This window comes from Pagrus major, chromosome 5 (assembly GCF_040436345.1).
Source record: "Pagrus major chromosome 5, Pma_NU_1.0".
NCBI classification, from domain to species: domain Eukaryota; kingdom Metazoa; phylum Chordata; class Actinopteri; order Spariformes; family Sparidae; genus Pagrus; species Pagrus major.
This window is the reverse complement of record NC_133219.1, coordinates 33057427-33083605: the sequence shown is the minus strand read 5'-3', so window position 1 is coordinate 33083605 and position 26179 is coordinate 33057427. Positions and strand designations below refer to the sequence as shown.

Below are 26179 nucleotides of genomic sequence, written 5' to 3'. Positions count from 1 at the left end.
TTTGCTGACTGACAGTGGCCTGATGTAACCAGATGAACTCATACTGCACTGCATTAGCGCCCATTACAACACAGTAGACGCCCTTTTTTATGATTGCCATGAAATTGACGGTAGAAGACCATGAAACTGTGATATTTTGTGTGTTTAGGTAGTTACATGTGTACATTTAGATTTCCAGTTTCCTTGTTACTGCAAATTGCTCGTTCATGTGTCAGTGTTTGGTGACATTCACATACATTTCTTGCTGTTTGGCCTCAGATAAACAACAGAAAAATACCTTACCATTATAGACAAATAAGAGTCTGTGCTGTTTTAAATCTGTGCTCCAGCATCACTGCTCCAGCATCCTGCACACAGACAAACACACACCCGAGAACATTCCTCTGGCATGACATCAGTTTTTAGCCTCTGTACTAAACAAGGAACAAACTGCGCTGTGGATTGTTTTACTGTTAAGAGAAGTTGGATCAGACATCTGCTATCACTTCCCAGCTGATACGGATTCAAAGTAGATTTGCTGAAAGTATGTGGGTGTGTGTGCATGTCTGTGCCTGTGACTCTCTGCTGCTTTATGCGGGTGCTCTGTTATGCCTGCACCTTATACACTCATTGCGTCTTCATGTATATCTCCATGTGTGTGCACAAGCATTCTTGAACTCATCAGGTTATGACCCATGTGGATCCCATCAGTGTGATACAAACTTGACCTGCTTCGAGCCAGCTGTCTCTGTATGCATGAACGGGCTTTTAAGATTAAGCACTTGACAGCAACTAGAAACTACAGTCTAACCTTGAAACATGCCACTTATTTGTCATGTGCCGGCACTACAAAGCCTCATTTTCTTCAGACTCGAGCAGCGGAGTCACCACCTTGTTCCTGATGACCTCTGATATCTCCTCGGCTATTTCTTTTCAGGCTCTGGTGCGATGCAGTGCATGTGGGTGGGGCGGCTCTCTGGGGGCCCTGGCCTGGCCCCCGTTCATGTGATCAGGCCCTACATGGAGTGGCATTTGGCCTGGCCCTGTGGGGCCCCGTCTGGGAGCAGAGAGCTGATCTGTAGCCAGCCTGGAATGCCAGACATTTGAAGTCAGACTTGTTAAAAAAGAACGAAGGGTGGTAGGAGTTTGGTCAAATAGGCCCCTGTGTCTAAAATAGCCCACAGACTCTGTACGAGAGGGAGGGGAAGGAGACAAAGCTTCTTCCCGTAAGCTGACATTAGGAAAGGCCAGCCCTTCAACCTTTGCTTGAAAGGAAAAGAATAGACAAAGTTGTAGTTTGTGTGCTCTTTGTCTTTTGTGTGTCTTTTTTCCATCTCCTCACCTGCCCTGTCATTGTGTCTTAAAAGTGTTTCTTTGCGTGTTTATGTATAGGAATTCAGGTATGTGCGCAATGTGTGAAAATTCAACACCCACGACAGGTAGTTGACACTGCACTTGGGGAAAGAGCAAAACACATTGCACAGAGTGACAGAGAGCATTCTCTATCTCTCTGGAAATATGAATCAGATAATCTTTCATTCACTTGCTAGATTCCTTTTTTTTCCTCTATATTTCATTTTTTCCCCATTTTTCCTCTCTAGTAGCTGTATCTTTGTCTTTACTTTGCTTCTTGCTCTCAACCTCTCATTTACACATACAGTGCACACTCAGCTCTCATCATCTTTTTCCTCGTCCCTCTGTCTCGTGGGGCTGTTTTACTGGTGTCCCAGCTATGAGCTTAGCTAGGCTAGGGATGTCAATTACAGGACTATGATAGGGCCCCTGCTGCATTATGCATGGAAGTGTCCCACTGGGGAAGAAATGGCCTACAGCCAGGAACGATGGATGGAGGGATGGAGGGATGAATAATGGATAGAGAGATAGAGGGCGAAACACTTTTGCAATCTGTGTCTCACCAAATTGAAGACTTGCCCCGGCGCACACCTCTGAAGCTCAGAGTTGGTGACTCCAAGTTGTGAGGTTGACATGTGAGAAAGCACAGGAGGGCTTTAATCAGTGTTTCATTTTGTGCGTTAAAACCCAATGGGGTTCAACAATCAGACTGGTCACCTTAGGTCTTTTGTCTGTTATTCTATGGCAGACAGCTTTTCATCTGTTCTGTCTGTTTCCTAAACATATGTTCGCAGTTGTTTGTGCTCATATTCCCTCAGCATGTGTGTGCATAGTGTTGTTCAAGCCTTGAGACTCGGGCTGAACAATTAATTGAAATATTGGCCTAAAAATCATATTCTGCAGACATAAGGTAACATGCTTGTTTGGTACAGACCCAAGTAAAAATCACAATTTTATATTTTTACCGACAAAAGGAAATGTAAAAATTGGCATTCACACCAAAAATCGTGAATCATAATGCAATGGCAGTAACTGTCAAAATAATTGAAATATGATGTTTTTGCATATCATTCATCCCTACTTAAGACATAATGACATGAAGACAATCAAGAACAAAAATATAATTAATATAGTCAAGTCTAGAATTTATGTTTGGCATTCAAATAAATGCCAGAGATTGTAATTCCATTCCTTTTAATGTGTCGCTTATAAGAACACAGAGTATTCTTTATTGCACCCAAAGGGCAATTTGTTGCGCAGCGAGCAGTCGATTAAAAAGCAAACAGAGATCACAAGCATCAAAAACAGGGCCAAAAGAATTTGAATTTATTTACATGCTTTAAATGATGTCAGTGACCATGTTTAAATCAAACGCCCCTTCATTAAACATCAAGTCCTCATCAGAAATTAATTCATAACCCTGACGAGAGGGTCCAGACCAAATGTGTCCTCCTTTTCGTCTCCTCTATGAATGTACTTGATCTTTTATTTAAATAAAATGATTTTTTGTTATGGATTTGCGATCTGGTTAAAGTCGGTAACACAAGTCAAATGGGTTCTATTAAAAATAGAGGTCACATTCTCCTCAATATTCACTGCAGTGTTTTGGTGTGGTATTATGTATTTAAAATCCTCTTGTGTCATTTGTGGAAAGCATCTTAACACCACAATATCTTAGTTGTTCACATGAAGAAATAGGAGGGGTAATTTAATTGCCACAAACCCTCAGAGTTAAAAAAAAAAAAAAAATCCTGTGGTATCACAATCAACAGCTAATGAGCAAAGCCAAGATTACAATTTTGGTGATAAGCACAGAAACATCCGAAAATGTTCATTTTGTAAATGTTATGACCACAGGATGTCAACAAATGAGTGGAAGTTGTATTACTGAGTATCTATAGAGTGTCTGAGAATTGCAGTATTATCACTTAATGTTTGATTGATCGTAATTGTTGGCATAATCAGCAGCTTTAGTTGTTTTGCGAGTCACATTCGCTAATTTGCAACACAGAGAATGTGGAAGCACATTGTGGAATAAAGACAGCATTTGCTTACAAATGAATGTCAAATACCTTATTTGAAAGTAATCAGTGACAAACATTCATCCCAGCGTGCAGCAGACTTCAGATTCACATCTATTGTGGAGATGAAAGGTGTATACACACACGTACAGGTGCTACATATGTATGAATGTGTGTGAAAGTCTTCTTCTGCGTTATCCCTGACAGGTCCCTGATGTCAACTAATGTCAGTCAGTGTATCAGTGAATGTGAAAGATGCTGTTGTTATTCATCCCGACCATGGTGGGATGACACTATTTGTCACTGTAGTGATGGATTCCGCATCCCTCAGAGGAGCATGTGCAAGCGCCGTCTCTGAAAGGCTGTCTTTGTGTTCCAGACTCGCTCACACACACAGACGCAGACACACACACACATAACGCACTGCTGGAGCTGACAACAAAGGCGTGCTTATCCAATTGTGAGGGAATAAGATTAGGCTACAAAGAAACTCATAAGGCTAATGTTAGCATCTCCTGCTCCAGTGAGAGCCTTTGTTTGTTTAATCAGGAAAAACATGGGATTAGATTTGAGATGCTGTCTCGGAAATGATGCCCATAAGACCTCTTTTGTATGATGTTGACATGTTCCTAAATAACAGGCCTGCCTTCTATCTGATAAAACACTCCTCTGGGAAATAAAGAGTAGTTGTGTTGTTCAGATATCCGATTTTGCTTTCCTCCAAAATAGACTGTAGGCAGACCTGGCCTAACCTATGTCTTCACTCAGTGTTTTCCTTTATAATTGACTTGTCACTGTAATTAGGTTATGGCAAGGAAAGAAAATAACTCCTCTGTCATCTGGTGTTTTAAGATGCTAATCTCTTCTTGATGAAAGCAGCTCATGTTACTGTAATTCATCGATGGCAGCAATATGTGGGCCTATTGTAGCACTGTGACTCCAACAGGTGAAGTAATTGTAGCTTCTCTGTTTATGTAGTTAGAAGTAGGTCCACTCTTTATGACTTTTAGGTGAAAAAAACTAAAAGCTGACTATAATGAAGCAAAACAGAGCGATAATGATTTCTTCTGTAATCTAGAGGCATCTTTAATATATTTGTCACAGTATTTGGGTTGTATGACCCTTTTGACAGATACTTTTCAATAAGGACCTGCAGTTTGCCGTAAACTCTCCCACCAGCGTCAGCTCAATAGTGGCTGGGACACTTAAGATCTAGAGAGTGTGAAAGGAATTCTAGACAGTCCTGTGTTGTTATATGGGCCAGGAGGGAGAGAGAGACCATTCATTCGCACCTCTGTGACCCCTCTCCCATTCTTCTGTTGAAGAATAGCCTGCATCTCACGCACAGTCAGCCCTAAGCCCCTCAGGGCACCCAGAGCCGGTTACATAAGACAGAAGGGAAGAATGCTCCAGAAAAGTCTTCAGCCATGACCTTGGCTTTGACTGCGCACTCCTATTTGTCCTGTTCTACCAGCGCTGTCTCATGGTTAAAAGTCACATGTCCTGTGCTCCTGTGTTTACGAGAAGCTGAGAAGCTGGCAGCGTGAAAGTCTTAGACAGTTCGTGTGTAGCATCAATAATTAAATGAGTGTAGTTCAAACTGCAAACTGCTTTAAAATTAAACTTCTCAAGCCATGTAGGTCAGTCGGTCCAGCTTTTTGGTCCAGACTGAAATATCTCAAAAATTACTGGCTGGATGGTGTGAAATTTGGTATTCCCTTATGACAAATTACATTAACTTTTGTGGTCCTTCATCCTTTCATCTTCATCATCAGGCCCATCAGCTCATTATTTGTCCAGTTCTTTGGTGAACTACCTGCCTCAGCTGTACATAGTGTTTACAACTACCAAATGCTAACATGCCAAACTAAGATGGTGAACATGGTTCTCATACTTGCTTTACATCAGCTTGTTAGCATTGTCATCAGCCGTGTTTTCAATCATCATATTTTTGTACACAATTTGAAGTAGCGCATTAGCAAAGGCTGATCAAACAGCAATATTTGAAATGTTTTTACACCTGCTTGAGGGCTTTTTGCCTTCTCTATAATAGCAAATATACATAATAGGAAATAGGAAAAACTTTTTCAATTAAGTTGTAACGTAAAGCACATTTAATTCAAATGACTGATGAGCTGTTTTCCCTCCAAGAGAAGAAGAAGAAGCAGCTATTACCTCTTTCTGGATATTACCATAAGATTTAACTCCCAAATGAATTCAATGAAGAGAAGGTAACGCCTGCAAACTCAACTCCATGCTAAGGAGGTTTAATGAGACAACATTACGATCCCACTTGGATCTTAGTCTAGTTTGAAAAATGGAAAAATAGTTTCCAAGTAGGATCCAAACAGTGTCTTTATTAAAAGTTTGGTGCGTGGAGTACAGTAAGTGTGCAGGTGCCTTCTCTTCATTCACGCTATTGCCTGGTAGCCTTGCACCTATGTGATGCGTGTATAACCAGCCTCTCCATTCCCAGATTACTTCCAACATTCCCTGGGACCTTTTCTTCTTCTACTCTGTTGTAGTCATGTGTAACGAAACCTATACCAAACTATGCTTTGTGTAGCCTATAGTTTAGTCCCTTCAAACCAGTTGATGTAAAAAAGCCCAGTGTGCTTCAAATTCGCTTGACAGTCAGTTGGGAACACAGCTATTGGGAGCATTACACTGTTAGCTGTATGTAATGCGGCTATAGCTCAAGTGGATTGTCCAGTAATTGGAAGATACTGAACCCCAAATTGCTCCTGATGAGCAGGTTGGCACCTTGCATGGCAGCCTCTGCCATCAGTGTATAAATGTGTGTGTGAATGGGTGAATTTGACAAGTGTTGTAAAGTGCTTTGCGCGGTCATTAGACTGGAAAAGCGCTATAGAAATGCAAGTCCATTTACCATTTACCATTTAGCTTAGTCTTGTCAATACATCTTTGGAGATATATTAAATACTTGACTCAATAATATTTTTTTAATCTTAGAATTGATCCATTTGAAGAAAATCACAGCCTCCAACATGTTGCATAATTTCTTATAAAAGGTTTTAAAACACTTGCCAAGCCCAGCCCTCGATACTTGTATCTCAATGAGGTGTGTGCCTGTAGGACTCCTATATTAGCAGCTCAGTATTCTCTGTTGGCAAGACTCATGTGCAGTGAGATAAACTTACAGACAAACCTGAAATGTACTTCCTTAATTGAGAAGAAATTTAATTAAATCAGAAATCTAAAATGGACATTAGGGGGAAACTATTGTCTATACAGAATAGTAATTACCAACTCACATTTGCAAACAATTATATTGGAATTTAGCTGCTGACAGCCGTGTTATTCCCTCTTCAGTTTTGCTCGGCTCAGAGCTTTGATAAGCTGTCATTGGCTGAAAAGCCTAATGAAGATTTTAAATTTGTTGAGTAAGACACTCACACACACCCATGTATAATCACTGTTTAAGTTAATCTTACCTTCTGTGTTTCCAAAACAATTTAAAGCAGTTTTGTTGTGCACTTTAGTATATGATTGCTGTACATCTATTACCTGTTTACAAAAGTGCACAGAGGACACCAGTTGCTTTATTTGGAAATACTTCAGATGCACGCAATCAAATTTTTATCATGTGTTTAATTTCCTTATCAGACGAGTGCAAGGCAAATCTTAATTAACTTAACTGCTCAATAAATCAGTCATGGGTATGTAATAAGATGCCTCTAGTTCTAAATATAGTCATAAGTCGAGCTTTGTTTTGAATTCCTTCCTTTTCATCTCATTAGAGAATCTTACAAGGGAACGGGTCAGGTCAAGTTTATAATTATATTTTATTTTAAAAGTCCTGACATCTTCCTGACCTAACCTAAAATGTGGAGCATTTTCTTGAAGTCATGCTTAGAAACAAAGTGAGAGAGAAAAAGTGGAGGCTATAAAACTGTTGGACAAAAACTCCCAAAATTGCTTATTTCAGTTTTTTTTTATACCCATTGTTGGTTGACAATTTTAGTCAAGGGAACATGATGTACTCACGTAATGTTTGCACAGGGCAGTTAGGTTTGGCACCAACACTTGATGAGTAAGCTGCCCTTTTGCTGAACATAATGTAGAGGGTAGATAATAGCAGGGATGGGCAGTCAGTGACTCCCATACTCATTAATGCTCACACGTGTCCAGGCTACATTTTCGGTAATCATAGGTGTGGAACATTACCACACTAACTCTTTGATCTTTTTTTTTACTTTTTATTCTTCTGAGCAAACATCTTTTCTCACGCTAACCTCTCTGTATTTCCTCTTACTTCCTGAACCTCCTTGATCGTAAAAACGTTCCCTTTTTATCCCTCCCTCACTCATTTCTCACTCCTTCCCCCCCTTATTTTAATTTATAATTTTTTTGTTCACCCTTTATTTCTGTCATTTGTCTTCCCTAGCCCCCATATAATTTTCCTTTCCCAGAGTGTGTTGTATGCTGGGAGTTCTGGCCCTGGGGAGAACAGCCTGTCTCTATGTGGGTCCAGGATGTGCCATGAGATCGCCCACTCCTGGTTTGGCCTGGTTATCGGAGCCAAAGACTGGACTGAGGAATGGATCAGCGAGGGTTTTGCCACCTACCTGGAGGACATTATCTGGGCCCAAGCACAACAAGTACAGTACAATCCAGATGATTGTGGTTGACTACAGCTGTTTTATGAAAGTAACTTAAAGGAGACCTATTATGCTTTTTGGTTATTTCTGTTCCTTTGGTGTGTTATAAATGTTCTTGTGCATGTGGAAGAGCTTGATAGTTAACAAGGTCAAAGTCCGCACCAACAGAAGCTCCTCTCTCAGAGAAAACACTGCTCCTGAAACGCCTCGTCAGTAGCCCCACCTTTAATTCCGTGAATATGTGACATCACACTACATCACCATGTCATACATTTGCATAATTTAAGCCCAGCGGCTAGTTTGGCATATAAGAATCGATTTAGTACAGCTAATCTGTTGTTGTTAGCATTGCTGGGTCAGGCGTGTGTGAGCTGACCAATCAGAGGAGACTGGCTATTCTGGAGTGGGGGGCCTTAAAGAGACAGGAACAAAAACTCAGACAGAGGGGGAATTCAGCACTGTGGCACTGGACAGAATGAGAAAACGGATGTGTTTTTTGAGCATTAAAGGATGTAAACCTATTCTAGTAGTAACCCAAAATAAAATTAAGAATTTGAAAATGAGCATAATATTTCTCCTTTAAAGGTCTTTTTAGGCTGTCGCCCCAGGTAGACAAACACCTTTAGATGGTAATATGAGCTTTAGATATACCAGTTTAGCTTAAAGGTGCACTATGTAGTTTTGGGGATGGAATTTTAATCAGAAGATAAAGATCTTCATTGACTGATTTTTTTATGCCTTAACAAACTAAATAAACAAACTTTATTCGTTTAATGACTAAACAAACCAAATAAACAAACTGACATTAAAGGATAACACAATGCCACCTATCTAGCTTCAAACAGTGTTCTGGGGACCTTATTTTCCTCTGGCAACAGCTTGTTTATTCAGTTGTGGAAAAAAAAAATACGTATGATTTTATGTTTACCTCATTGATATTGTAAATATTAAGATTCTGAGTTTGAATTTCTTCTCTAAAACTACATAGTGCTCCTTCAACTGTGAAGCCATTCTGTCTCCATCTTGAGGGAGCTACCACTGAGAAAGCAACTTTCTCTCATTTGAAATAGAAATCACTCAGTGAATAAAACCTCAAGAATCATTAAGTGAATGTCAGTGGTTTTTTAGTTTATTTATTTCTCGTCATGATCTAAAAGTGACACTAAATATCCAGCACCTTTTAAACCATCGGTATGAAAAACATGTTGACCTTCCAACTTTCCATTTCCACAATTTATGTGCCAGGATTTCCAAATATTACTGTTGTGGTTGGAGTGCATGTCAAGTAGAGTTGGCCATGACATTAGTGTTGTAAAACCATACATCAAGCACACAAGGAAATAATTTACAAAGGCACCAATCCAAGTTCCAGTACAAAAAAAGCACAAACAAGAAACAAAAACTACATCTGAAAATGCAGAGGAGGTGGCCAAACAAAACAAAAGGGTAAAGAAGTTCCTGGCACACCACAGAATAAACCATCAACCCCAAACCTCCTGACCTACTAAAATGTACAAAGGACAAAGCTCAGAAAAGTTGTGAAAAAGTGCTACTGCAACCTAATCCTCTGCAAAAAAACATTTTAGAGAAGTAGATCATACATCAAAGAACAAAGAGACAATGTACTGTGCACTGCTCCAGATGTCATTCTCATTAACCATACATACAGGATAAACGATAAACAAGACAAACAACAGGACAAAGGAAGAGGGTGTAGCATTGGTATGAATCATTTGCTTGCAACACTAACTTCAGTTGTGATCCGGGAGTTGATATGCAGACAGGTCTAATCCTCCCTTCTGCTTTCCCACACCATCTGGAGTTACACAAATGTTTTTTTTGTGTCTGGGCTGTTTAATCATGTCACCTTTATGATATGAGCACGGTGCTGAGGAAGTAGATTTCAGCGGACATGTTATTGCTGCCAAAATCAATAAGACACAGTGACAAGAGATAGTAGGGCAGTGCTGCCTGCTTTTTCTGATGAAATTCACAGTATTTAGTTTTTCCTCCTCTGACTTTGCTCTACTTTAACCTCACATCTTTGTAACTCTCCATATATCTTCCTCAAGCTCTCCTTCCAAGAGACAGCAGAACAGTCTGACCTGAAAGCACTGCTGAGGTGGAGACGACTCTCTGATGAGTTGAAGAACTCGGAGGAGGTACTTCAAATCCTCAGGTGTGTGTTTTTTTTTGGTCAAGTACATCTTGTTTTAATTATCTTACCGCCGTTGCCGCTATTTAGGAAATTGCTTGTTGATACTAAGCAACAGCACCTTTAATAAGCTTGCTTAAAGCAGAATGCAGTAATAAACACTGACATGAAATGGACTCATACTGCTTACTGCTGGTCAACCTCCCCACTGTTTTATCCCTATGTATGGGTAGTAGTCTGGTAACAGTGCTTGAGATACTCTTCACACTCACTTCACATACACTTCTTATGTGACTTACATGTCTCAGTCACCCTAAACTGCAGACATCCATTTTAACCGGATTCATTTTCAAAGATTGTTTGTTTATAATTTGCCTTGTCAAATTGTGCAGTAGGACCACTTTTATTTGAAGTAAATGTGGTAGTTTTTTTCCTGTAACCCTGTATATCTCTGGTTTGATGGGAACAATTCATATTCACTGTTGTTGGCAAGCCTTAATATTTCATTATGGGCAGCTGATGCATAGAGTATCTGCAGGGGTTGGCCTACAATCTTTGAGCAGATTTTCATTTGGTGGAGCAGTTTTGACTTTAAAGCAATTTACAATCACTTGTACCTTGTAGTATTTACAATACTTTAGACTTGCCTCAAAAGACCTAATGCAGCGGAGAAAAGAAAAGCTTTGTATTGTTTTGTTTTTTTTTGCAGACAAATCCAATATGCTCTTTCCAGGATAACAGGTCAATCACTAAACCCAAATATATGCATGAAGATACCTGCAAGATTTTATTATTTTTCTTATGGATAACAATAGAAACTTTATGAATGTCATAAGCTCCACTCAACCGCTTCATTCACGGCATGTTGGTGAAGCCCAGTTTCTTAACAGAGATAATCGAGCTGCATCATCAGAATACATTAGAATGTATTGATTTGGTGTGTCGGCACGGCAATCGGGGCCCCAACATTGATCATGATGGCAGATGAAATGGTTTTGTTCAACTTTAAAATCTGAACTCTGTTAGTGAGAAATAAGGTATATCAATCCAGTGATTAACTTTTGCAAAGCCACTCCTAAAACACATTTTACTGTACAAAACAATAATCCTAAGTCTGAAGCACAAGATGTCTTTCATACCTGTAAATTAATCAGAATTTACACTCAAGAAAGTTTAGCCATAGACGAGCATAGGCAAAGGACAGAGTGAGGAGAGGAAAATGTTTGAATGAGCTGCATTTGTCTTTCACTAATTGACCATAGGAGACACAGTCAACTTTTTTAGGTCAAAGTATGCCCAGCTTTTGTTGGTGTCTACACGTGTAGACACAAACGTGAGCTTGAGGTATTCATTCCAGGGATACAGGTGTGGCAGGTGAGGCAAGTATATCCAGGTGTACTGTACTGTCATGTTTTTGAGAAGCTCTTCACACAAGCACAGCGAGCACGCACAAACACACAACTCTTCATCTGATCCTGACAATGTGGGACCCACACCCTGTTTGTTTTATCTTCAGTGGAAGCACAGTGTCATCAGGGGATTATAGATGTAAACCCCAGCCTGGAGTTAACTGTTTAAGGGCAGGCTTGTTAACACTGTGTCTGCCTTTCATATAGTGGCTCTTCCTATGAATAAAACACTGGAGATGACACTTGTAGCATAGTGTGCTATTGACATTCATGCTTGTAAGAGACCGTACAGAGTGCAGCAGCAAATCAATGTGTTATTGATTTAATGGCACTTCTGCTTGGCACTAACTTCTAACAATGTCACCTCACTAATAATGCGTTGTCGTCACACAATGGAAACACTCATGAATTAATAGTATTTAGAATTCAAATCAATTCAGGCTCGCCATTGTTTTAAACTGTTTCAGTGCATCAAGGGTGGCTCTGTTTGGAAATATGTTGTTTTCATACTGAAATGCTGGTAACCTCCTGTATATGTTGTGCAATATGGAGACTTAACATCGTAGGATTAATTATTGTGACACAGGGGTATTCCTTACAACATGAAGCTGAGTGTGAGTGAAAGGGTTAAACATGCACTTGAGAGCTGTGTGTGTCTAACAGTCTATCAGGGTGTTCCCCTATGAGGCAGATGCACGGGTGATTAGGAGGATTAGGGTTGGGTTTCTCTGCACCTGACGGGGTTAAATCAACAACATAAAACTAACATCTGAAAAATGCAAACAACATATGCACTCACACATGCACAGACATACGTGCCCATATGCATGGATGCATACATTTCGACTGATTAGGTTACATGGAAACACGTTAGTATTGAGAAGTAATTGCTTAAGTGGCACCCAAAGAAAAGTCTTTTTTAATCCTCACATATCTTGTAGCAATGGAAAAAGCATGTTGAGGCATAAAGGAGCCCTGCTCATACATTATCTCATTAGCTTGCACACCGCCTGTGAGTCAAGTGCAATAACAATTTTTAATAGCTTCAAATTGCCCGTTCATGTTTTTCTACTGCGATCAACATGTTCATTGTAGTAAAGCTCAAAGGAAAGTTAGTTGTCTTTTTTTAACATATATAGTAACACAGTACAGTACATACAAATATCTACACCCATACACGCACACACGTACAGACGAACTACCGTAACACTAATCACATAAAGCGGCATTAAAAAAAAATGGAAACAAGTGAGAAAAAGACAAACGTAGGAGATAAAAAAAAGGGGTTCTTGTAGACATTTATATATAATATATGCTGGATCAAAATAAAATTACATAATTATCAGTTTCCAGTGTCCCTTGTTGACCTCCATTTTTTGTCATCGTCTATCAATTTTAAAATGCCAAGAGCATATTCAAAATAGATTTTGCGTATGGAAAATATAATAATGTAACATAAATAGTAGTATTCAGTCAGTACAGACTGACTGATGACATATATTAAAACAGTAAATTTCTGCATTAAAATGTCTGTGAATGACTACACCTTTATCATATATTTTACTGAGTTGTGCACCAACAATGTTCAAACCCGGAGAAATCTGTATGTTAATCAAGGTAACTGTGCGTTTCATTTGGTCACCTGTTGCTATAACTTTCGGGAGAGTCAGAGAGTGAGGAAGGAAGTTGGCGAATGTGACTAAACATAACAATAATGAAACGCTAAAATATGACCTTAACAATGAAGACGACAGCTCCCATGAACCCAAACTACTTATGTATTTTGTTTGTTATGATTGAGAGACCATTAACATTACATAATGTGAATTTAAATCAGGATCATACTGTACAATCATATGCTGTTATTATTTTACAAAATGTTATAATTTTGTGAGTTTGTGATTTCTGAATAATTTCCTAATAATTTCAAAATAATTTCCTGGAAAAAATACAATTTAACATGATGAAAAAAAGTTGCCAATAATAAATGTATAATAACTGAATATTTTCTTCAGTTCAGTTCACTGCTGACTTTTTAATGTCCCTCGAGGGGAAATTTGATACACAGAAATGGGTTAAAACACTAACACAACATACAAGAGGATGTGGGACATCACAACAGCATGCATCCAAAAGAAAGAAAAATGTATCTGTCCAAGAATCAATATATTGGAGTGGTAGCAATAAGTGCTTCTTGGATTCAAACGGATGAGTTCTTTCAAGGAGATTCCTATTTTCCCTTTTTTTTAGCACTAATTTACAGTAATTCAGAGGACTCCCCCTACACACGATCAAGAAATGACTAAAATATGAAATAAAATGAAACAATTAGTGTATCCAATTTTGATGTCCCAACACGTGTTACCAAGCAAAATTAAATCAAAGGCTAACAAAATTAGCTATAGATTATTTGTTTTACACATGGGTTTTTTCATCATTTTAAATTTTCATTTCATTTATAACAAGATCTTTCACCAGCAAAAAGAAGTGGACAGAAAAAGAATAAACACAAACAAACAAAATAAACAGACAAAAAAAATGGCACCTACTTGGTTACAATAATGTGGTGGGCAATAAGCACATGACAAATTAGCACATAGCATATTATAAATGTACCAGACCAACAGTTAATTTACATGATCAGATTTTTCCCTTCAGACCTTTACCCACTAAAGCTTTCCCACTGTTAGTCAACATCATTCTTGACCTTGGGAACAGTATATATGAGACAAGAAATCTCAACTTTCAGCATTTAACCACATCTCATGGATCTGTGGGAGGGTGACTGTAACTCCATCTCTGTTTAAGGAGGGTCTCTGTCATCGTATGTGGCGTCCTTGATCTTTCTCTGGCCAGTGACTTTGACCCCGTTGCAGTCGATGCTGTTACTAGTTTTACTCCAGTGTTTATTCTACAGTCTTACATTTAGTCTGTCATTCTGTCTATCTGTAGTCTCATGGTTTTGCACATGGCTGTCATACTATGATACATGTCTTGGTACTGTTTAGAGGAAAACTCAAGGGGCATACGAAGGTCAGATGTAACTAAGATCTTAGTTTATGCCAAAGTTGGCGATGCCACTTTTTGATGTGGGCTAGGCTGCCAGTAAGTCGGAGTCCTGCTGCGGCTTCACTGTTTAGCATCACAACTGTGGGCAAACATAGTATGAATAAACACAAGCTGGTTGTCACAATGCACAGAGAAATGTTAGAAAAGACCCAGTGAAAGGAAAGAAAGCGCAATGGGATGTACAGAGAGATATGCAAAACCTTCCCAGTATACACAGACCAGACACACACACAAAGGCTAAATGGCAGATTGGCGCTTCCTAAGTTCAGTGGGTCACAATCGACACCCCTTGATCCAGAAGGGGCCCCAGTGGCCAGTGTTTATCAGTCCATTTCAGATGAGTTATATTTAGGGCAGCCTGGGCCAGACGCCATTCTCCCTGCTGATTCACTGGGCTGCTGGGAGTGCTGCTCTACCTTATCCGGTTTCCACAGTCAACCCAGTGTAATTTGTCAGGATATGGCTTGCGGAGCTATAAACCTCTGCGTGTGCGTGCGTGTGTGTGCATGTGTGTGTGTACGTTTCACATTAAGTTCTGTCACTAATAGCTCCTGATTTCCTCCCGCTCTTTCTCTCTTTCAATCTCAGACACACCCAGGTGTATGTATGGGTGCACACACACAGAGACAAACACCCTCCCTCTCACACACATGGCCTACGAGTCAAGATAAGAGCACCATTTATTCTGCAATACATTGAGCTATTGTGTGATTCTCCAAGGCAGCAGGCAGCGATTCCTCTTAAAGCTGTAGTAAATCATCTCCGACAAAGAGAGAAGGCGAAAGATCGGGGATTTACACATCCATACATCCCAGGTTTTGGACAGTGGGAAGGGTGGAGTTCCTTTGTCTAACACGGCAGTGATGGATCAACTTTTTTCCTCTCCGCGCTGTGCCGCCGGTATCTCTGACGCACGAAACAGACACATTTTCTCTTCTGGAAATACATGTTCTGTCATTGTTTTTGTCTCTTGCCTCAGTCCCTCTTTTTCTCTGTACTTCTCTGTCTGACACACACACACACACACACACACACACACACACACACACACACACACACACACACACACACACCATTTCCCAGGGATACAGCACGTCCTGCTGTCTTAAAAAGAGTCTATTTCATCTTATCAGTAGTAACAGACAGACATGGGCTCTATGGGCAGGAGACTGGACAGAGAGCAATTTAAAAAAATAACTCCATGATAAAAAAAAAAAAAAGAAAAGGGGGAAATGTTGTATTCATGATACATTTTTTAAGAGATTTTTTTGAGATTTTTTATTTATTCTATAATGCAGGATTTGGCTGTAACCTTGTGTTTTACAGGCATATTTTACTGTTAATCCATTCGTCCACTGACTGGCTCAGAATATTGATGGGCAGCTTTTATTGTACAGACACAGAGCGTCATTACCAAGATGTTCCAAAATGGATTTTCCCCAATTAGGTCATTGGTATTGTGATTTTTTCTTGCACATAACATTCATATGACATGCCCACATACATCCATCATGAAGGACACACCCTAATTTGCATGGTGAAAGTCCTTCTAAGAGTGTCCAGTTGAATCTAGAAATTCCAGGAAACTGATGACTTCCTCCCTCTCAGTCCACTGAGCAAACCAAACATTCCCGTCTATCTCCTGTCCTTGATTTCTCCCACACTTCCTCCTCCTCCTCCTCCTCCTCCTCCTCCTCCTCTTCCTCCTCCTCCTCCTCCTCCTCCTCCTCTTCTTCTTGTGCCACTCCATCCCCCCCTCCCTGCTTCTCCGCTGCTCACCATGCCTGGACAAAGACTCAAATAGATCAAATATTTGACCAACTTGTGGCTCACAACTGAAGCCTCACTTGAGAGATTAAACATTGAGGTTTTACATCACACACGAATCAGAGTGTGAATTTGAATGTGTGATTTTGCACTCCCTGTTCATGTGTGTGTTTGTGTGTGTGTGTCTGGCCCTGTCATGAAGTGGTCCTGTGGAAAAGTGCTCACCAGTGATGAAGGGTGTATTGATTGGTGGGCCAGGCGCCTAGCGTATCGACTTGGCAGGAGGGTGATGCTTCAAGGCCTTCCTATTGGCACACTGAGTTAATCTGCTCAGCCTGATCAATACCGGCCAACTGAAACTATCATTGCACAGCATCCCACGTCAGCGCCCTGTTTGTTTGGCTTTTATTGGTTTTATGTGTGTTTGTTTATGTGTTTATGGAGGTTGAAGGGATGATTTGTGTCTGTGTAACAGGGAAAGCGAAAACCTAGAGCGTGCCTTTTTTGTGCCTGCAGACGAGGGGTTGCTTTTCTCTCGAAGTGTTATATGTTCGCTCTGTGAGTCATGGGCAGTAAAGTCAGAGCGCTGCTCTGTGAGGTCATATAAACAGCATAGCATGCTATTATAAATCTACAGCTTGATTTCCAGCCTGCCTCAGGCAAAGTATGGCAACTTGGCAAAGTGTTCACCATTGAGAGGACCGGCTGAGTGGCTGGATTTAGTGTTGCTGACAGTGTATTCTTGCTCTGGAGAAACTGTGGTTTTCCTGCAACTAAAATGTCTCAGAGTGGGATAAAAAAATAAAAACTCTGTGCGTAGGTTCTGTAACTCCATCCTTTCTGCTCCGCACCTTCCTGTTTATTGCTGGTGCTGAACATCTCCCACTGAGTTTGCCCATTTTCTTCACCTGTCTTAGCTTTGTGTGTTTTTTTTTTTTTTTTTCGTTTGTGCCTCTGTTCTGTTTGTCTTTCTGCAGACCTAACATGGAAAAAACTGGACAGGTCAGTGAGTCTGGCTCCTCCATGGTTAAACATGCCCTCAACCCTGACAAAGCCTTCATGCAAGTGCACTACCTCAAGGTGAGATAAATGTGGGAAAGATCAGGAGGAAGAACAAGGAAAAATTAATAGAGGTAGTAAGAAAGTAAGGAAACCGTTTAAATAAAAATTCTATAATGTTGTTTTGGTTGGCCCACGCATCCAGTAGACGTTTTTCATGAAGTTTAAGAGGATGTTTAAACCTCGACTAGTCTAAAAGTAAAAAAAATTGAGCCCAATTAAATGTATAAGGTTAAACATTGTCCAAGAAATTGTTGCATATTTTAAAAGAGCCATTTGAAACCGTTAATCATATTCTTTCACAACAAAAATTGTGTTTTAAAAGCTGCTAAAATGTCACTAAATGTCACTAAACTCACTAAATACAAGTTGACAAATAACTGGTTAATAATAAAAATCTGCAGGAAACTTGCCTGATTAATGCAATGGCATTTTAATGAACGCAGTTGCATAACAAATACATAAATACACCTTAGATGCCACAGTAAACTGGTATTAACATTTATACGGCAATTCTCTGTTTTTGTAAAGCAACATTTGACAAGGAAGACACTGTCCATCTAATTTTAAGTGGAACCAGACAACTGCTGCCCCTGTAGTGTTTCTAAGTGGTATTATTGTTGGCGTCACATCCTTTTTCCTCAGAGTAACGACTACAAAGAACACAGGGCACAATGTTTATTCATTCATTTACTTTATAATAGGGAAATGAAAACAGTCAGAAAAATGCTGCCAGGCTGCCAGCCTGGATTGCAAGTCAAGCTTCAGTTCTCAGGGGATTTTGGGCCCGGTGCCAGACAAAATTGCATAGTGAAACCAGGGTTTATAGGGAACCATCTTATTGGATATTAATTGCAGTTTAAATGTGTTCATTATTAAAATAATACATTTAATCGACATAATAGCTAATTGCCCACATCCCCATTGATAACTATAGATGTTGCTGCTTATTTTCTCTCTGTTGTCTTTGATGTGTTATGTTGTCTTTATTTGTCTTGTCTTTTGTCCAGGGTTACTTCCTCCTCAGGTTCTTGGCCAGTCAAGTGGGCGAGCAACAATTTGTCGACTTCTTCAGATTATTTGTGAAGAAATACCACGGGCAGCTCATTTTATCTCAGGTGAGGCTGTAGTACAGGAAACTAATTTTTACTTGATTAACTTGAATCTCTTTGTTGACCTGCAGCTTCTCGAGAGGCTGCTAATAAAATCTGAGCTCAGATTTGAGCTGTTTTGATACGACCTGTCTCTGAGGCACGGTGTCATTTGCATAAATTAATTGGAGGCTGATGTAAGCTTCATTGCGACTGTTTTACAATAGTTGAAAATGCACTAGCAGCATTTCAAACAGATGACCTTACATCGTCTCAGCCACATGTGTTTATTCTGCTGGGGACATGAAGCTGAGTGATCACACCTGGACGTCTGTGTCTATGTGTGTGTGTGATATGTGATGTGTTCCACCTGGCTCCTGTTTCTGTGGTGGCAGGCTGAGTCTTCTCACTAAATAATGGACATAACACAAACACTTTTTGACCTTGCACTCTTGACTTAAGATCAGGTATGCCTTTCTCTTTCTTTCTTTCTTTCTTTTTTTTTCTCTTCCTCCCACACTAAATGTCTCCATTTCTGCTTGTCTTCTCTTGTTCTTTTTGGACAGGATTTCCTCCGATTGCTGCTGATTACCTTTCCCGGCATGGAGAGGTATGTAAGTGCCTATGAATAATGCTCTCAGTCTAATTCATGAATAATGAAAAATATGCCCAGACGCATTAAAACCACTTTAATTTGGGCTCAAGTATTGGTAGCCTGGCTTCCAGTTCCAGACAAATCAAAGATATACTGTCCAATGATTTCCTCTTTGCCCTACAACTCCTTTTTGTTTTCTTCTTATTAGTAGATTTCCTGTCAAGTACATGTGTTGATTTGGCCTCTGTTCTTTGACTAACTTGGTACTGCGGTGGAAACATGACCAGTGAAAGCTCCCAACACTAATCCTGTTAAGAGAGCAGTCTCATCCACTCTCATATTAATTGAAGTGTAAAAGGATAACTGCTCCTCCTGCTCCCCTCCTTTCTAATTTTCGCTTTCCCTCCCTGCGCTCGCTTAATCATTCAGTTCTCTATTTCTCCTGATTGCCTCATTAACCTCTTCTTCTGCCTGTCTTTTTTCGCCCCTGCCTGTCTTTCACTTTGTTTCTCACAGCATTTTAACACTTCTTTTCTTACCCCTCTCCTCCTCTGCATCCTTTTGTCTGCTCTGAATGTTTTCCTCCTGCCTTTTCTGTCATGTGGAGTGTGCTGCTGGACTAGCAGAGATTGATTGAATTAAACAGAGGGAGTTGGAGACAGTCAATATTTGGATCTGATGCCTCTTTCAGTAAACAACCCGCTAGAAGGGGAAGGTTTAGGATGAGAATAGACACTCAGTGTTGAGGGTCATAGCTGCTGTGTGTGTAGGGTCATGTATCCTGCCACAGACTAAATGGGGAATTTACTAGTTTTAAAACTGAACATGCAAATTATTACACACGTTTAAAAAAAAAAAAAGAAAGTCAATGCATTAATTGATTTGTGTTAACAAGACCCCTGTTTTCCAGGCATCTCTTTCTAAAAGACAGTATGTTCTCATCTATCACTTTAAGGGGAAAAACAAAAAATGAGGTTATCAAGCTTAACATGAAAAAACTGGTAGATACACGTCTTGTCTGCTCTCGTGAGACATAAAGCTGATCTCTATCTTCTATTATGAAACCATATTTGACAGTTCAAGTGGTGTATTAACTGTATTAACCTTTTGTTTGCCACACAAGAAAACTATGATCACGTAATCCCTTGTAAGCCTACCTTATGCTCTCTCAACTCTTGGTGTGGCAGATGTTTAGTCTTTATATGTATATTAAACTGTCTATGGATCAACCCCACATGCCAAGTGCTAAAATTTCCTAGCAGTGAAGTCACTGATGATCTTTTTAATGTCCAGTGTCCCGTCAAATTGGTGCTTTATGGGGAGTTATACCTTTTCTAGTACACTGTAGGGTGTAAAGAGACTTTTATTAGCTTCAATTTACTGAACGCCCACTCTCCATCTGCCAAAGTTGCCGCCAAATACAAAGGAAATGACACAGTGGGACTTTACCAGTGTGTGGAAGCAAGGAGCACAGCCTTGACCTTGCGACAAATACCAGTCTCTTTAAACCATTTTTAGCCACTCTAGCAGCAGTGTGGCTCACTGTCGATCAGCCAGTTAAATATCTCAAGAAGCATTGAATGGATTGCCATGAAATTTTACACTTATGGTGCGCATAGACTGATTTGTGAGCACATTGGCTAACATTAGCCTCCAGCTCATAGCGTTGAGAGGTGGATTAAGTACAATTTGACTGATGCGAGTTGAACCAAGTTTAGACAATGTAGAGCTGACAACATGAGTCTGAGTCCTTAGATGGCCAACACACGTAGGTTAAACCCGTTATGGCTCCATTAGTGGTAAAGATTAAGAAGTTTTCTTGCATGTAATGAGAACTGCAGTAAAAGCCAATAGCAAGCCAAGTGAAAAGCAAGCGATTCAGGAGAAAGCCATTCTGAAAAAGTGTGTTTTTAAGAGAGATTTAAAAGATGACAGAAACTTGTGGCCATCACACTGTCAAGCAGAACCGAGAGAAAATGTATATCCAGCATTTATATTACTCCTCGGTTACATCTTTGGTTCTGGAGTAGATCTCATTTTGATATGGTATTCTAGAAGTTTATTGATAATAAGAGAGTTTCTGGGTCTTCTACACAACTTAACGGCTTGCTCCTAAATATGTTTAAGCTATGTAAAAGCAGCGTTTAAGCATTATGTAAAGAGAGAAAAGATGCAAATGTGTTTTCAATTGATATTCCCTTATCTGCATATTCTGATGAGACCAAGGTCCTTTCGAAAGTATTTTTAACCAGTGTGGGAAACCACTAATTGAGCTTCAGTTAGAGGAGCATAACTGAGAGAAAAAATGTAAATTATAACTTTTTCATTACAAAATAACCCCTTTTAATGGGCTGGATATCACAGATTAATATACAGTAATAGCTTCAGACTAACCAAGTGTGGAATTTTCCTTTAAGCGGAGGCAGGATTAATGATGGGGGGTGTCTAGTTACTCTGGGTGTGTACTTTGTATATTTTATAGTTTGCATACGCACTGAGGACTCCTTATGAAATGTTTGTTTGTGTGCACATTTGTCTTAGCAAGCCGGTTCTGTCACAGTGTTTTGTGTAAGGAATATGACCGTTTTCATGTGCAAACCATGCAGCTACTCACACATACAGACATTAGTGCTTACTCTACATGCATACATATAAATCCAGTTCATTGTCTGTACATGCCTGTTTGCTTGTCCTTGCATAGGAAAGTGGGTGTGCCCCTCTTTTTGTTTAAGGTGTTGGCCTAGAACTGGAGTCTGCCATGGCCCTAACAATATTTTCCCAGAGCCATGTTTTCATACGGTGTCTTGGGCAATAACAGTCACTGCTATAATAATAGGAATAGTACTAACACTTGTGCCATTGTGTTGCAGAAAAGGCCTCACCCTCAGTGCTATTTATGCTGACTGGCTCGATCGACCGGGAATTCCAGAGGTATGAAGAATCCTGCTTTCTTTTGTTATTTATCATAATATAGAGTTTGGTCTTGTTGCTTTAATATAGATAATAGGATTTCATAAAAGGCTAAATACCAACTAGCTAAAATATCTAATTAAACAATTAACTTTAAATCAATTTATACTTGAAATAAACCTACACTTGACTGTAATGTATGAAATAAATTCGTACTATCTGTAAACAATTGACTGATACTACACAACACCCTTTTTCAAATATTTGAATCTTGAAAAAAATCTGATATACATCGAAATGCTCGTAAAATAAACTTGGAAAGATGTAAAAGAGAAAATTACCTCCTCAGTTCCCCTGAATAAGATCCCATTCTCTGTTAATTTTATTTATTTTATGTTTTTTCTGAAATAAAAGGGTGAAGTTAATATGTTTATGGTAATATGTGAAATATAACCAAGATCACTGGTGTTGTTGTTTTTTCCTACTGCAGTACTATAACACGACATTATCAAAAATCAATGAACAAAGTTCATTATTAAAAACAATGCAACAATTGAGTAATAATTAGTGCTTTCTGAACCTCTCTTTGTCCAGTGTGATCAGCAGTTGAAATACTTCTTATTTACAGTTGCACTTGGATTCCTTTCATACCTGACACATGCGTGCGTAGATTATTAATTTCTTAGTCTTTGTGCACTCATTAGACTGGTTTCTGGTTATGATAGAGATGACTTCTTCCAGTCTTGGATTAAACTGGTTTACCTCAGTCTAAAATCCGACACTTTGAGACGTCCAGAAGACCTCATAAGTTATAGCTATTATGGTTTTACCGTTGAGTCAATCCGTAAAGGATAACATGACTTCACCTTTACTTCAGTTTGGTGCGACTGTGACAACTTTGCTGTACAAGCTGCAGCTTGATTGGCTGTATTTGAAAGTCACATGCCACGAATAATATTGACTGCAGATACCTGATGGTTATCATCCTAAATAATGCATCAGTATGGTTTTGAGATCAATTTGTGAGATCAATCAATTAGACTGGCAGCAGTGTTATTCAAATCACGGCAATTCTACAACCCCAATCCAAAAAAAGCTGGGAAACTGTGTCAAACATAAACAAAAACGAAATGCAATTTTTTGCAAATGGATAACGGTTTTATGTTTTATGTGTTCCTAAGCCCATTTTTGCTTTTGAACGAGTGAGCCTTTTGAGGACTTTCCCAGTCTTTTGTTGCCCCTTTCCAAAATTCAGAATAAGCATGTTAACAAAAATCAATGAAGTTGATAAGATAAAACATAATATATTGCCGGATATATATACATATTGGGGTTGTACTCATATTATACATATACCCTCTATCCTTGTGGTTCCATGCACAGAAACTTTCTGTGTTTTTGAATGTATTGTAAGCATTTGCTTTTAAATGACAGGCGCAGCATAGCCTTTATCTCACCATTGAACAGCTGTAAATAGCGGTGTAATGACGCTCTCATAATGAAAATTATGTCTCATATTAGATGTAAATAGCTGTAAGTATATCAATCCTACAACTTAAATGACGCTTGACTGTTAGCCTGTAGGTATTTTGAAACTCCCAGATGATGATAACATCATAAAAACTCACAACAACGAGAAAGAAAAGTTGAGAGTTTGTCAGGTCGGTTTTCCTAAAATCATGATAATCACTGTCTGCATGGCTAGTTCTTGATAAATAATCAAGCAGTTAATTTTATTAAAGTGTAGCTGAATCATTATCGTCACCTTTGTTATCCGGCTGTTACTCAATCTTGACAAGGTGAGCAGTGCTGCTCTGCCTCTGCCCTCTAATCGAGAAACAGCCACAGTCATAAGATACTAGAATTACAAGGCTACACACACACACACACACACAAACACACACACACACACAGACACGCACGCACACACACACACACACACACACACACACACACGCACACACAATCAATCCACTTTAACAGCTTCTTCAATTCTCCCATCTCCATGGTAACTGATCTTAATTACCACTGTGTGTGCGTGTGCATTTTTGTGTGTCTGTGCTTGTGTTTCTGTCTGGGAACCTTCACCTTTTAGATTATGTGATGATGTAACTGGAGCCGTTCAGGGGGGCCTCTGAGGGTGGGAAGGACAGTGTGGAGGGACTGCTGTTTTCTCACACCTGATTGGGCGATTGGCTAGAGTGTTCTTACCGAGGCTTTTTCTATGTTTGATGTGCCAGTCACCGGCTAATAAGATCAGCCAGATCAATTGAAACCTTTTACAAATGCATGTGCTTGTGTATTATGTCCACATTTTAAGTCTCTCCCTCCTCTTTTTCCCTCCTCCCTCTATCGCTCGACAATGTGCTTGAATTGGAGAAAGGCAGGAAATGGTTTGGCCTAATAATAAACAATGACATTCACCGATCCCGGAGTGAGAGATGTGAAATGGGAAGGCCACTGCAGGCCTATTTTAGACCTCAGAGTTTAGATGAGTAAGCACTCCCTTTGGGATGATGGATCTAGGCTGAGATACTTTGTTTAAATAAAGACTACCCGTGATTCACCAGTGCTTTCAGTCTGATACCCTCTTCCTAACTCCTAGAACTTACATTAAAGTTTTATGTCCGTCTTTTTCTGCCTTGCTTGTCAATAAATGCCTTTTTTTGTGGCTAAAAATCATACAGTTTTACCTAGTTTTTAAGCACTTAAACATTTACTGTTCTCCCAGGAAGAAACTGGATTTTGATTTACCTCAAGGTAGTCAGAGCAGCTTTAAAAAATAACTAATTCGGCTCATGTGACAAAGAAAAGAGTGCCAATAACGAGCTCATACTTTCTCTGTTGAAAATTAGGGCTGTCTGTCAAACCTTGATACTTCTTGAAAATACTGTAGCGACTCAGCTGTGTTGGCAGCGTTAAAGATGAAATACTGCAAAATTCTGAGAATTGTCATCAAAGTCTTGGCTATATTTTTGTCTCATTTACTTATTTTTGATCGGATTACTTGATTCAAATCTTGATGTTTTAAATTTCTATTTAGAAAAGTTTACCTACACTTATTTTTAGATACGCTGCATTAAATACTGTGAATTTGACAGGTTTGGCTTATTATAAAGATAAGATATGATGATATATGACTTTATTGATCCCTTTACTGGGGAAATGTACTTGTTACAGCAGCTCAAGAGTGGTAAGCGAAGGAAAACAGTGATTTGGTGAAAGATAAAAATGAAATAAATGAAAAAACTAGATAAAAATAGAAAATATTTGATCTGTTTGACTGTACACTCTTTTCCTCTTTCACATACAGATATGACCAAAAAGGGCGATTGCACATGATAATTGCACCAATAGTAATACATACATGGTTTGTAGTGATATACTGAAAAGTTTAAAAGATATAAATATATTTGCACAGAGACATTGGATTACACGGGATACAAACAGGAATCGCAGAATTAGACGAAAAAACAGCTTTTTTAAAATAAAAAAATTAAGTAAATAAAATAAAATTTATTGTCAGTTTTCTCTCTTCTGTTTATGCTTCCTGACTTGCAGCACTTGCTTTTCTATCGTTCTTTATTTTTATCTTCTTACTCTGTTTATTGTTATTCACCAAATCACCAAGGAAAATTCCTCTTCAGTGAAAACCAATTGGCAGTAAATCTGGTTTTGATTTTGGAGGACGTCCGTAGTTGCAGAGAGAAGTCAAGTAAAAAAAAATGATTCAATTAAAAACACTCTCCGAAAACATCACAAATCCCTACTTTACACTGAATGAGGGATGTGATTTATTTGCCTCTCATGCGTGTTTATGAGTAAGAGGTGTAACTTCTTAACTTTTGACACGCAATCTGATATTGATTCACTGGAGAGACACTACACAGACGGGGGCGCGGGCTGGAGAGAGAGAGAGTTTGAGGCAGACAAAAGCCTTGCTATTCAGGGAATGGTAGTGGGGATCTAGGCAGCAAAAGAGCTATGTGTGGTATCCTGTTACACAATGCCAATTTACTGCTTCAACACTCACTACGTCCTATACAGCCCACTCTAACACCTCCCTCTCCCTCCGTACCTCTCTGTGTCTGCCTCTCTCCCTCCATCCTTGGCTTCTACACACACCTTTATGCTATTTCTGCTGGAGTA

General features: G+C 39.3%; 1 protein-coding gene across 2 annotated transcripts in view; it reads left to right on the top strand.

Moving 5' to 3' along the window:
* Window positions 1–26179, top strand: part of aopep (aminopeptidase O (putative)) — a 78248-nt gene that overhangs the window by 14520 nt on the left and 37549 nt on the right. For both annotated transcript variants that reach the window (XM_073467250.1, XM_073467249.1), the window contains 6 exons: window positions 7762–7975; window positions 10048–10154; window positions 17353–17455; window positions 18445–18552; window positions 19092–19135; window positions 21991–22051. In XM_073467250.1, coding sequence (XP_073323351.1) covers window positions 7762–7975; window positions 10048–10154; window positions 17353–17455; window positions 18445–18552; window positions 19092–19135; window positions 21991–22051 — 637 coding nt within the window. The remainder of the gene's footprint in view (window positions 1–7761; window positions 7976–10047; window positions 10155–17352; window positions 17456–18444; window positions 18553–19091; window positions 19136–21990; window positions 22052–26179) is intronic.